Here is a 13,464-nt window from a genome sequence, read left to right on the forward strand (position 1 = left end):
AACCGTTTCCGCTCTTGAAGGTTTCCTGCAAACCGTTACTTGAAGGTCACGCAATTTTCATTAAACTCACTTTTATCAGATAGTGAGACACTTTACGTCTCATCCGACATAAATCCTCGTGCAGATTAAAATAATTATGTAAACATTGTAAATAGGCAAGGACATCTTAACTGTACGGTTTGGTTATTTGCACATCAAACTTCGTAATTAACGGTCGCTTTTAAACCAATGTTTGCTCTAGGAGATATCGAGGATATGCACAATTATTAAAGTTTCTACCAGCCTTGGGTTAGATGGGGTTATGTAAATAATTGTTTTGCAAATGTACGGCTTTCGGACGCTGTGGACTTTGTTTTTAATTGATCTATTAATTAAACATTACACGACTATCCTTGACAGACTTCCTTCTTAGAGTGACAAGGTATTTTTAAGTTAGGAGGATTTAGCGGGACTTTGTTTATGTATGGAAATTGTTGTGACTTAATTAAATCAGAGGCGGTACGGAATTCTTGCCCACGTGCTTTTCAATGATCCTTTCTTGACAATTTACTCGCGCAACAAAAACGAGCGATTTTTTTTCTAAACCACAAGTCATATTTCAAAATTGCACAGATTTTATACGATAACGGAATTATTGTCGCCAAATAAAAGAATTGGCGATGGAAAATTATAAACCAAACCGAATCTGTACGTGACTGTCTTTTAACATTCAACGATGACTTTTCTTATTGTCGAGGAATGAAAGTAAGGAGTTGTAAAGAGAGGATTCACACGTTTTAACATAAAAATAGGGTTTTTATCTTGAGCTGTTTAATTTGTTTTTGCTTTTATTGCAATTCCCACACGGTTGATTGGTGGGGCTTGCATTCTTTAGAGCGTTGGCAGCACTGTTATGTTTGCTTTTGGCAATCCATGCAGTGTCGCCCTAAAAATGCTATTTAATATAAATCTTTCTTCCATTTATTATACTGGTACAGTTACTTAATAAATGAAGTCGAAAGGACTAAAATCTCGAAATTTTACTGTTTTGGGTTGAAAACTGCCAGAGCTACAATATTTTATACAATACAGTGCAAATTTTTGAAAAAAAATTCAAAAAAAAAAATTCTAAAAATTTTATTTCGTGCTCTAAACTTTTGTAATTTAGTACACTTGATAATCCAGTTGAAAGCAGTAAATTATAAAAATTTTGCTGTTTTTGGATGAAAACTGCTTAGATAACGGAATTTAGTGGATAACCTTGAAAATGTTTGGTTCGTTCTAAAATGAAAATTTCTAAAAATTGTCTCTTTCAATATAAATTTTTGAAATGTTGCACAGTTTATAAACAAGTCAAAAGGAGTTAAACTTCCAAATTTGACTGTTTTGGGGTGGAAGCTGCCAGAGTTACGAATTTTAATGAGAAACAATGCAAATTTTTGGATCGTCCTAAAAAAAATTCTAAACATTTTATTTCGTGTTCTAAACTTTTATAATTTAGCACACTTGATAAAAAAGATTAAATAGTAAAAATGTTTCTGTTTTTGAATGCAAACTGCTTAAATTACGGAATTAGTGAACAACACTGAAAATTTTTGGATCGATCTAAAAATAAAAATTTCTAAAAATTTTATTTTTTATCCTAAATTTTTTTAATGTAGCACAGTTTATAAGCCAATCGAAAGGCGTAAATAAAAAATTTGCTATTCTTATATAAAAACTGCTTAAATTACGTAAAAGTAATACACAATTTTTGGTCGTTGTGGAAGTAAAAGTAAAAATAAATATTTTTTTTTGTACCACATTTTTGTGATTTAGCACAGTAGATAAACAATTTGAAAAGAGTAAACCCTCCAAATTTTACTGGTTTCGGATGAAAACTGTCGGATTTACAAAATTTCGTGGAAAACAATGCAAATTTTTAAATCGTCCTAAAAAAAATTTTTTTAATTTTTAATTCGTGCTCTAAAATTTTGTAATTTAGAAAATTTGATAAACAAGTCAAAGTAAATAAAACTTCAAAAGTTTACTGTCTTAAATATTGAATTTTTTGTGTAGTCCTGAAAATGAGAATTTATAAATTTGTGCTCTAAAATCTTTTAATTTAGCACATTTTTCTATAAACAAGTGGAAGAAATAAAACCTCAACTGTGAAAATTACCAAATTTAGTGTAAAATTTTGAACATTTTTGTGTCGCCTTGAGATTGAAAATTTCTAAAAAATTTATTTAGTCTTTCCAAATTTTTGTAATTTGAGACAATTAATACACACGACCAAAATAGTAAAGTCTTTAAATTTTACTGTTTTGAGATGAAAACTGTCAGAGTTATGAAAACAATAAAAATTTTTGGATCGTCCTTTATAACAAAATTTTAAATATATTTTGCTTTGCCATATTGACAGTCAGACCTATCAATTGATTATAAAATTCAAGATTTTTTCTACAGATCCCAATAATCCTTCAGAGGTATTCTAAAGAAATACTAATTTTATTATTTCTAAACAAAGAATCCAAAGATCCTCTGAACAATACAGGAAAAAAATCCCCAAAGAATTTAGAATTGTCCTGGAGGCGTTAAAAATATAATGACACCTAAACACAGAACTCAAAATTTCCACTAAATTGATGTAAAGATTAGAGGAACAAATCACTGAAAAATTGCAGTTTCACAGTTCATATGGCTTCCGGAAGTCTGGAGGAAAAACGTTTAGACAATGATTAGAAATCTTCATTGTTCATCATTCTTTCGACTGTAAAGCGTTGATCACCATCATGATAACATGACTTCACATTCTTGACACGATCATTTGATAGATACGTGAAGCATCGTCAATCACCGATCTAATCTTAAAACTGTTTTCACGACCTCGTTAGAGGACCAAAATCGCCTTTCTTATCTCCCAAGAAAAGTGAAATTTTTTCTGTCCTTGTGAGATTTAATTCCGGTGACTTTATTGGATATTAAACATCAGAACTCGTAAAATTTTCACCTGTGTAATTCTACCGCCCGGGTTCATTTCAGTATTATAAACCCAAGAACATGCATTTACGACCTCACAATTACATTCTACTTTTATGGCTCTATCCAACAAAGTCAATTCTGGGAACTTCATACTTGTTAAAGTTTCCAACATATGTGTAATTGGCCGCTTGCCGCTATCTCGGCTGTTTTTCTAACATTTTTCTTTTTGTTTCAGACTGTCCAGTCCTCTAGCGGGATTGGGTTCGGTATAAAACAAGAAATCTTTTTTCTGAATCTCGAGGACGGATATTTTGGCTGCCAAGTGAACGAATCCACTGATGTTCTCCAATTATTCGAATTATCAAAATTATGCGACGGAACGCCGAACTGTTTTTTAGGTTCCGATGAATTAGCGGACAAGCTCAAGTGTACAAGTAAGTTATTTCTAATTAAAGAAGCTTTTCCAGCAGTCCGTAACTTGTTATGTTTATTGTTATTGATGTAGCTTGACGCGGATTTTCTTTTCACGACCCTGGAACTGAATACCATTTATAATCCTGAAAATCCTATCTTTGTAGCAATGTAAAGTGAGATTTGTTCGGTGTAGCCAAGCGAGAATTTGCCACTTTCGTTTCGTTTGAAATGTGTTACAAGAGTGATATTTTCTGTTGACTTACAAAATAGTCCGGTTTTCCCATTAGTTGTTAACGTTTTCTTATTTGTCAGGCAAAGCTTCTAGCGTGGCTAAACATGGACAAAACGGGCGTTATCCGGGGAATATCAATAAGAAACGCTTTAAGTACTACTGGATTTCCTAGTTCTCAATTACTCGACCACCGTCGTTGTCTTCTGTTTTATTTACAAACAGGAGGTTGTTGCAGACTTTTTTCTTTTCTCAAACTACAAAGACTGAGCTTCAAGACACACCTTTAGTTTTGAAATTCTTTGTTATTAGCACCATTGTGTTCGTTCCTGGAGTGAGGCAAATAGAGACTAAACTAGATCATAATTACATGTATTGTAATTGTAAAGATCTCCTACTTGCTTGTTACATAATAATTATTTATTACATTGAACACGTGCGATCTGTTATTAACTTGTCTAGTTACATCCTTCATCCTCTAACATTGCAATTTATTCATGCAAAATGACATAGTCGAATACAGTTACTTTCCTTAAGTTTTTTTGCTATTGTTTGTAATCAGCTCATTTAATCGATTCTTTAGTTGGGAGAATGGCAGGAGGAAATGGGAACAAGAAGAATAAAATAAAATTATAGAACTGCTAGTTTCTAGAAGAATGTTTAATAATTACTCGCTGGAAGCTGTACGAATCAGATCATAAAAATTTCACTTTCATTTATAACAAGAGGTTTAAAAAAACAGTTTAAAAAGAAGCAAAAATCTGAAGATCCTAAAAAATGGAAGGAAGGATAAAAGAAATAAAAAGGATGCAAAAATACAAAGAAGAAACTGAAAACTGCTAAGAGAATTTCGAAAAACGTTCAGAGTTATAAAATTTATTGTTATACTGAAAATTGAATTGAAATTTTATTGTTGTTGAAAATTTTATTTTGTGCTCTAAATTTTTGTAATCCAACACATTTGATAAACTAGTCGAAGGAAATGAAATCTAAAAATTTGACTGTTTTAGAATCAAAACTGGCATAGTTACAAAATTTGATGGAAAATAATACAAATTTTTGTCTTTGTAGAATCGAAAATTTTTAACAATTTTCTTTCTTGCTTTACATTTTTGTAATTTAGTAAAGTTGATAAACAAATCGAAAAGAATAAAACCTCCAAATTTTACTGTCTTGGGATGAAACTTGCCAAAGTTACAAAATTTAAAAGAAAGCAATACAAAAAATACTTGGATCTTCGTGAAAACGAAAATTTTTAATAATTCTCCTTATTGCTCTACATTTTTGTAATTTAGCACAGTTGATAAACAAGCCAGAATGCGTAAAACCCTCAAATTTTGCTGTCTTGCGATGAAAACTGTCAGAATTACTGAGTTTAATGGAAAAAAATTCAAAGTTTTTGGATCTTCTTGGAGAACAAAAGTTTTTAACAATTCTCTTTCTTACTCTACATTTTTGTAATTTAGCACAAATGATAAACAAGTCGAAGTGTAAAAAACCTCAAGAATTCACTGTCTTGAGATGAAAACTTCCAAACTTATGAAATTTAATGGAAAACTTTGAAAAAATTTGAGTCGTTCTCAAAAATTTCTAAAAAAATTTTTTCAGACCCTACATTTTTGTACTCTAGCACAATTGATAAATAAATCGAAAGAAGTAAAAATTCCAAAGTTTGCTGTTTTGGGCGGAAAACTGCCCGAGTTATAAAATTTAGTGAAAAATGATGCAAAATGTTAAAAAATTTATAGAAAATTTAACCGTCCAAAAATCTAAATCTAAATCTAAAAAAACAATTTGAAAGTGACTATAAATCTGAAGAACCTAAAGAATGTAAAAATGAATAGAAGAAACAAAGCAGATGCAAGAAATACAAAAAAAGATAGTGAAAACAGTAAAAAAAATGGAAATTCTGAAAAATTCAGTGAGCAAAAAAAGGAAAAATTTACTAAATCGAAGCAGATCTTGAAAACAAACTTCACACACTCTGAATGGAATTTATAACAATGCGCATTTTTGCAACGCCCAATAAAACAGCAAATCTAAAAAATTTTAAAAAGCTGCATAGGAATAGAAAGCTTTGAAGTAAAGAAAAGAAACCCAATCTGCAAATATTTTTACGTGGCTATATAACTAGTACTAAGAAAAAATGTAATGTAACACCTGTCAAAAGCAACAGTTAACAGTTCTTCGGCTACAAAGCAAATTGTGTGATCGTAAGCTGTAACAACCAGTGATCCAGTAAACTTGAGTTTCATTAATCTTCTTTGAAATGCAAAAGAACCCTTCAACATCCACACTGAACAATGCTTGTCTGTGGCCACACCTTTCATATTCTCCATCTTTCAGAGATATAATTCCTGGTAGTATCATTGTGCTACTGCCAACTTCCTCATAGTAATATAAATAACAAAGTGAAGTTAATTGTGTGTATTAAAATACAGAAAGTATATTTTCACGGTGGTTGTTATAATCATAATTCTTTATTATGTCGTTACACGTGCGATATATTATTAAGTTGTCTGTAGGTATATCTCCAAGTTTGTTTTTTTGATTTGAAATGATCTACATCCACTGATTGCAAGTCTTGTTGTGATTCAGTAATAATTAAGTGCATTAGGTAAATAGAGCCTTAACAGGTTTGAAAATAGTTAATTGTACCTTACAAAATAACTACAAGACTGTTGCAATAGTGTAACCAATTTGCATGAATTACCAGTTTCATATAAAGTATGGCATGACGAATTGTTAGATTAAAACTTTCAAGTAGAATGCGAGGAAGAAGAACAAATCGCCGGCAATTTTCAGGCGATGTCAGTCTCCCATAAATTGCTGGTGAAACCTCAAGGACAAATGATTTTTTTATTGAAACAAAAGCTATAAATTGCAACAGAAAGCGAAAGCTTCTCGAACATCCCATCCAAGATATATTCCGTCTGGGAACAAAAGCTTCACCATTTAAATGCCAATGAATGATTCATGTGCACGAAGACACAACTATGTCCACAACGAGATTGCTAAAGCCGATTCTGTTCTATCTGTACAAAAACAAGATTGCCTTCCAACAGTGTCGTACGTAGGATGTATTTTTAGGTTCGGATATGCATAACTGTGGGCGCAATAACACCAAGGATAAACTAGTTAACAATCACAGATTTAATTATAACGAGCTTTCGGAAATGCTTGGATTGAAAACCGTTGGTGTAATTTCCGTGCGAGACCACAGGGCAACACGAATGCTCTTGAACTTGCCCATCTCGTCGATAACAAAGAAGTAACCTATACTGCAGCAATCTTTTCTTTGCTATAACGGATCAATTAATTGCGTTGGAATGGAGGAAACGGCGCTTTTTATTCCTCTACGCATTCACCAAAGCCACTTCCTTATGACCGAACTCATTCTGGAGATAAACGGACTACAACACCTCATTATCTTGACGAAGCTCACGAGAGACTTTAATGATGGATCAAGAACAAAGCATCAGAGAAAAATCAGAATTTGTTACATTGCCTCCATAAATCCTCGCCTTTCCTCATTACCTATCTCATTAACCATCTTGTTTATTTACATTACGGGGAATCCGTACTACAACGAGAATATTCACGTTTCGAGATCGTGAGCTATTCTCTTTGATTTTTCTAATTTAATGTATCTCTCGATCCGACCTGAGAGAGGGTTCCTTTTGTTTCATTCTTTTAAATTTTCTGCCTTTTAACCTCTCGCTGCAACGCCGTTGTCTCTGTTGTAAATTACACTCTTCGACGAGCTTTAACCGGATTTTTTCTTACAGATGACTGTCACAAAGACGACGGATCCTTCTGCCAAAACGGAGCTTGTCTCGATGGTCAATGCCACTGCAACGACGGATATGGCGGGTGCAACTGTGAAGTTCCTGGTAAGATCAAATTTGCAAAGAACAGTTAGAAAGCGCTGATGTAAGCTCAAAAAAATTTATCTCTTACGGTTTTACGACTTCAGACAAACAGAATTATGTAAATTGGAGTCTGTTCGGACCTGGCAACAGAAAGTGACGTCAGGTTTCATTTAAATTCTGAATGAAAATCAAGTTGAACAGTTTTATTTCGAGAACCACACAAGAGCTCAACGGTTTATCCTGCATAATAATTATTATAATAAATTTTTGTAATTTAGTACAGTTGATAAACAATTCGAAAGGAGTAAAAGCTCCAAATGTTATTGTTTTAGGATGAAAACTTCCCGTTACGAAATTTTATGAAAAACAATGCAAATTTTTGAAAAACCCTAAAAAAAATTGAAAAATTTTTATTTCGTGCTCTAAATTTTTGTAATTTAGCACACTTGATAAACCAGTCGAATAGAGTAGTAAATGATAAAGATTGTAAGGTTTTTGGATTAAAACTGCTTAAATTACGGAATGTAATGGACAACATTAAAAATTTTTGGTCGTTCTAAAACGAATTTTTAAAAATTTTCTTTTTTACTCTACATTTTTGTAATTTAGCACAAATGATAAAAAAGTCGGAGAGTGTAAAACCTCCAAATTTTACTGTTTTGAGAGGAAAACTTCCAAACTGAAATTTAATGAAAAACAGTACAAAAATTTTGGGTCGTTCTCAAAACAAAAATTTTCTTTCTTACTCTACAGTTTTGTACTCTAGCTTAGTTGATAAACAAATCAAAAAGAATATAATCTCAAAATTTTGCTGTCTTGCGATGAAAACTGTCAGAATTACGGAATATAGTAAAAAACAATACAAATTTTTGGGTCTTCCCGGAAACGAAAATTTTAACAATTTTCTTTTTTGCTCTACATTTTTATGATTTAGTCCAGTTAATAAGCAAGTCAAAATGTATAAAATCTTTAAATTTCACTGTCTTGAGATGAAAACTTCCAAAGTTATGAATTGTAATGGAAAACAATACAAAATTTTGGGTCGTTCTTAAAATAAAAATTTTCTTTCTGACTCTACATTTTTGTACTCTAGCATAGTTGATAAACAAATCGAAAAGAATAAAACCTCCAAATTTTGATGTCTTGAGGTGGAAACTGTCAGAATTACGAAATTTAATGTAAATCAATACAAAATTTGGGTCGTTCCAAAACAAAAAATTCTAAAAATTGGCATTTTGACTCCACGCTGTTGTTCTTTACCACAGTTGATAGAAAAATTGAAAAGAGTAACACCTCAAAATTTTGCTATCTTATAATCAAAACTGTCAGAATTACGGAATCACTAAACAGTACAAATTTTTGGGTCTTTGAAAAACGAAATTTTTAACAATTATCTTTCTTTCTTGGTCTACATTTTTAAAAATTATGTAAATTGAAGTCTGTTCGGACTTGGCAACAGAAAATGACGTCAGATTACATTTAAATTCTGAATGGAAATCAAGTTGAACCGTTTTATTTCGAGAACCACACAAGAGCTCAACGGTTTTTCCTGCATGATAATTTGTAGCCTCTCCAATAAAAATAACAAACATCACAGAATTGATTGAAAAGAATGTAAACTTGCTTCTTCCTGGCACGAAAGGAGGAATTTGGGCAATCAGATACAGTCGAATCAAAAGTGGAATTAGTAAATTCTCCACGGTGAATGGCCAATTGCTGGTTGAATCAGACTGTTGATCTTTAAAACCCAATTGAAGGTTAATTTTCATGCTTAAATAGTCACAGATTGTGAGATTTTAAGACGTCGCGAAGACAATTAGCGCGTTCTAATGAGACTTTTTGCAGACGAAAACGAGTGCAAATACCGTCCGTGCGACGTCTTCTCCCATTGTACGAACACGCTGGGCAGCTTCTCCTGCACATGTTTTCCCGGCTACCACGGCGACGGTTTTCATTGTGAAGGTAAGTTCCAGTCATTAACATTTCTAGCAATCATAAATCAACATCAAATGAATCCCTTTCGCCCAGCGGCGTCCGTTTTACTGTTACCTCCATTGGTCGTGAAATGAAAACCAGCTAGTGAATTTTATGAAGGTATATAACATGGCATATAATCTTCAATATCGCAGTCACGACCTTCCTCACGGCCGCTCGCTACGTAGTTAGCGCCCAAGAATGCTTCGCTTTCAGTTAGTTGCTCGCTAAACTCTTTACATTCAAATTCTTACCCCCAGAATGGATATCTCGAATCTTCAAGTCGTCGCTGGAAATTAATAGAGGTCTTGATGGTGGCATTCATGACAACGCCGTACAAGTCGATTCTCGCTGTATTCAAATGATCGAGAATCGATTGGTTCTTCTCCAACATCCGTTGGTCATTGAACTTTGCCAAAACACATCCGCAACCAATATGGGCGCGATACAATCGATCGAATTAATAAATCATGCGATTAACGGGACTCCGGATAATTCCTGGAATTTTCGGTAATCGATGAAGATGTTATTACGAAAATTGTGCGCTGGTACACATATTTGCATTGATTGTGGTGCCATAGGCGTTTCCTTGTAGTTCAAAATCCTCGTAAAACTGCTTTTTCTCAAGTTACAACCTCGCGGAAAGCATTAAAATAAAGCGTTGAAGCTTAATAACAAATTAATTGCTCCAGAGGATCTCAATCCAAAGAAACGAGCAAACGTCTCAATACAACCGGCATACGAACAGTTTGTTCCTGACAATTCGTCCCCGGGTCAATTCGGCCTCAATTTTTCCCCAGTTTAATTCGTCCCGGTGGGATCTTTGATAATAATTAAAGAATGTGATTTACATAATTTTACTTAAAATTCATACCTGTAACACAATGTAGCTACATGCTAAGAAAATTCGTTTTATTACAATTAAAAAAAAATTAATTTAAAAAAATTGTCACTGGTAAAAAAAAACATTTATAGAGAAAACATTAAAAAAATTGCAGTATTAGCACCCGATAAAGACGCATTACAAATTAATAAGACTCTGACGAAGAGTTACATAACTATTATTATTGTTTGAAAAAAATTCTAAATCATTTCCAATGATCGAAAAAAAAAGTTTTTAAGAACAAACATTTGTAAATAAATTTTTAACTTTTAACTGTGTCCGTGTCCGCTCAAGTAAAAATTAAGTAAAAGTAGTAAATCCGTAATTCAGTAGATTCTCGATAATTGGAACCTCGATAATTTGAATTTCTCAATAATTTGAAGTTTTTTCCCGGTCTCCTCGATTTCTCTTGATAAATTGAAAAATTTCAATGTAGTTTGGTCCCCATGTTAATTTGAAGTAAAATCGGAAACTTTTTTCCCGCCAACACTATAATTTGAATTTTTTCCTTTCCGAAGTCTCGTTAATTTGAAGGCCCCTCAAGTGGGCGAACAAGAAAAACAAAACTTTTAAACAAGCGATTCTTAAAAATTTCATGCAGCTTTAAAATCAGATTTTCCATTTTTTTGACTCTTTTAAAAAAGGGTTCTTGAAAGTTTTGTCGTAACGTAAATCTGTTTCACCAGAAGAATTCATAGTTTGCAAAACATAAGTTTTACGATATTTCTTCAAAGTGGATTTAACGATCCCTTCTATGATTGGTTTGTTTATTCTGACTATTGTCTTTCGCTTATTTGATTTTTTCTTCTATTTCTCTATATTATTTGAATAACACTATTAACACAAAAATTAAAAAAATGTCTTTCTTACTCTACATTTTTGTAATTTGGCACAAATGATAAGGTCGGAGAGTTTAAAACCTCAAAATTTCACTGTTTTGAAATGAAAACTTTCAAAGTTATGAAATCTAATGGGAAACAATACAAATCACACTATATTTTGAACTCACGATAATTTGAACTTTTTGCCAGGTCTCTTAAATTTCAAATTATCGAGAGTCTACTGTATACTAAGAAGAGCATTTTAATTATCAGATGCAGAGAACATTTAAAAAATAACTTTCAATAAGCGCATTAGTTTCCTGCAATATTACTAAAATAAAATACTGGTTATTTAAACTCTCACGATGACAAAAAAATATTATTATTAACGACAATTTTAGGGGTGGCTACAATTGTTGCCAGACCCAATGTATATAATACATTATGAAAAACGGATTACATTTTTATTGTATGTGACCGCAAAAACGTGCAGTGGAGGTTCTTATTATTACAAAGCATGTAAACAAAGCTTTCAGGGACAAATTTGCAGGGGACGAATTGACCGGGGACCAATTGCAATCAGTACAACCAAATGTAAAGTTACGTAACGGAATGCGGCAGTGTTTTTTGATTTCTTCTCTTCAAACCCACACATCGCTTGCATGTTTAAAAGCCACAAATTACCAGTAGCTTTGAAAAAACTGAATCATAAACCGATTTATTATCTTTAACGGGAAAAATCTTCAAATTATTGTCATTAATGAGTGAAGGTACTTCGCGAACAGGAACAGTTACATCTCGTTTGATTGTATCATTAAAATAAGTGTATGTAGTTCATTCAATTGCGCTAACTGTACTGCTACACTTACGTAACTACTGTTTCTTTTCGCGAGATCAAGATTAACCTCTGACTTGATGACTGTTGATCAAAATTTGGCCAAGGCTCTTCAGGCGTGTTATTAACTTTGCATTAATAGTTAATTATGTTGGTAACCACAGTTTCGCGATTATTGTTTCCTTTGGGTTATTTATCATCTCTGGCGCCATCATCAGTGTTTTCCTCGCTAATGAAAAATATCGCGTCAACTACTGCCGCGAAGTTAGTTCGTTGATCTCGAGCGGACGTTGCTCTTGACGTGGAGCATTATGAGATGACCGAAGGTTGCTTCCAAACTCTTTCGCGATGACCCCATTTTCGCCAAAGTCCCTGGTGGTCATTTCTAATTATCGCCGCCAAATCTCATTCATTCTGTACTGATTGGCAGATCGTTTACAATTATTGAAAGGTAAAGATTGCAATCATGTCCATTGTGTAACTGGTTCACCGTTACCATCTCCATTAAAGGTGGATTTATAACACACTCGTATGACAGAGCGTTAAATTTCGTTGAATTTCTTGCAGACATCGACGAATGCCAGGACCCTGCGATTGCCGGAAGGTGTGTGGAAAACGCGTGGTGCTGTAACTTGCCGGCGCATTTCCTCTGCAAATGTAACGCCGGTTTCGAAGGAGATGGAGAAGTTCAATGTCTTGGTAAGTCTAAAATGTAACTCTATGGGAGCATGAAGCGAAACAATGACCAACTTCATTAGTAAAACACCACTCACTGACACAGATACTAAAACAATCCCACGTAACAGATATCGACGAATGCGCTCACCCGAACGCTTGCGGACAAAACGCTCTTTGTCACAACACTCCCGGGAACTACACTTGCTCGTGTCCGGAAGGCTTCATAGGTAATCCTTTCGATGGCTGCGTTGACCAAAACGAATGCGAAAATCCGAACGCTTGCGGGCCTGGAGCCATCTGCACCAATGTGGTGGGTGGTAGACAGTGCCACTGCCCTCCAGGTTTCGACGGCGACCCTTACACGACGGGATGTGGCGATATGGACGAGTGCTCGAGGTCAAACCCTTGCGGAAGAGATGCCATTTGCTCCAACTTGGAAGGAAGCTACAGATGCGCGTGTCCGCCAGGTTTTATCGGAGATCCGAAGACTTCCTGCACAGGTACACAAGCAAGCTCTAAAAACTTGTACATAAATGTAAATACGGAGCATCATCTAAGAAACAAACACGTGAAGACTGATTTTCTTGTACAAAAATGTGTCGAGGTATTTGCAGAAAATCAGTTTTAAACTTTCATCTGAAGAGGTGTTAACAGTACTTAAATTAGCCTCACGACTCTTTGCTGCAACTGCCTTGGAAGCCACGTCCATTAAAACGATTAATCAAGTAAAAGTCCTATTACTAAATTGAAAATAACAAGAACTAAGAAAATCTTTCTTCGAGCTAACAAGTTAACGATGCTAACGCTTTAACATC

At 33.7% G+C, this 13,464-nt stretch overlaps 1 protein-coding gene across 1 annotated transcript in view; it reads left to right on the top strand.

The window, feature by feature from the left end:
• Positions 1–13,464, top strand: part of dpy (fibrillin-like protein dumpy) — a 125,357-nt gene that overhangs the window by 29,344 nt on the left and 82,549 nt on the right. The window contains exons 3-7 of the mRNA XM_088046342.1: positions 3,179–3,377; positions 7,375–7,479; positions 9,304–9,420; positions 12,539–12,670; positions 12,778–13,149. Of these exons, the coding sequence (XP_087902468.1) occupies positions 3,179–3,377; positions 7,375–7,479; positions 9,304–9,420; positions 12,539–12,670; positions 12,778–13,149 (925 nt within the window). The remainder of the gene's footprint in view (positions 1–3,178; positions 3,378–7,374; positions 7,480–9,303; positions 9,421–12,538; positions 12,671–12,777; positions 13,150–13,464) is intronic.

Source organism: Gnatocerus cornutus, chromosome 9 (genome assembly GCF_029298725.1).
Source record: "Gnatocerus cornutus isolate USDA-ARS CGAHR chromosome 9, icGnaCorn1.1, whole genome shotgun sequence".
Lineage (NCBI taxonomy): Eukaryota > Metazoa > Arthropoda > Insecta > Coleoptera > Tenebrionidae > Gnatocerus > Gnatocerus cornutus.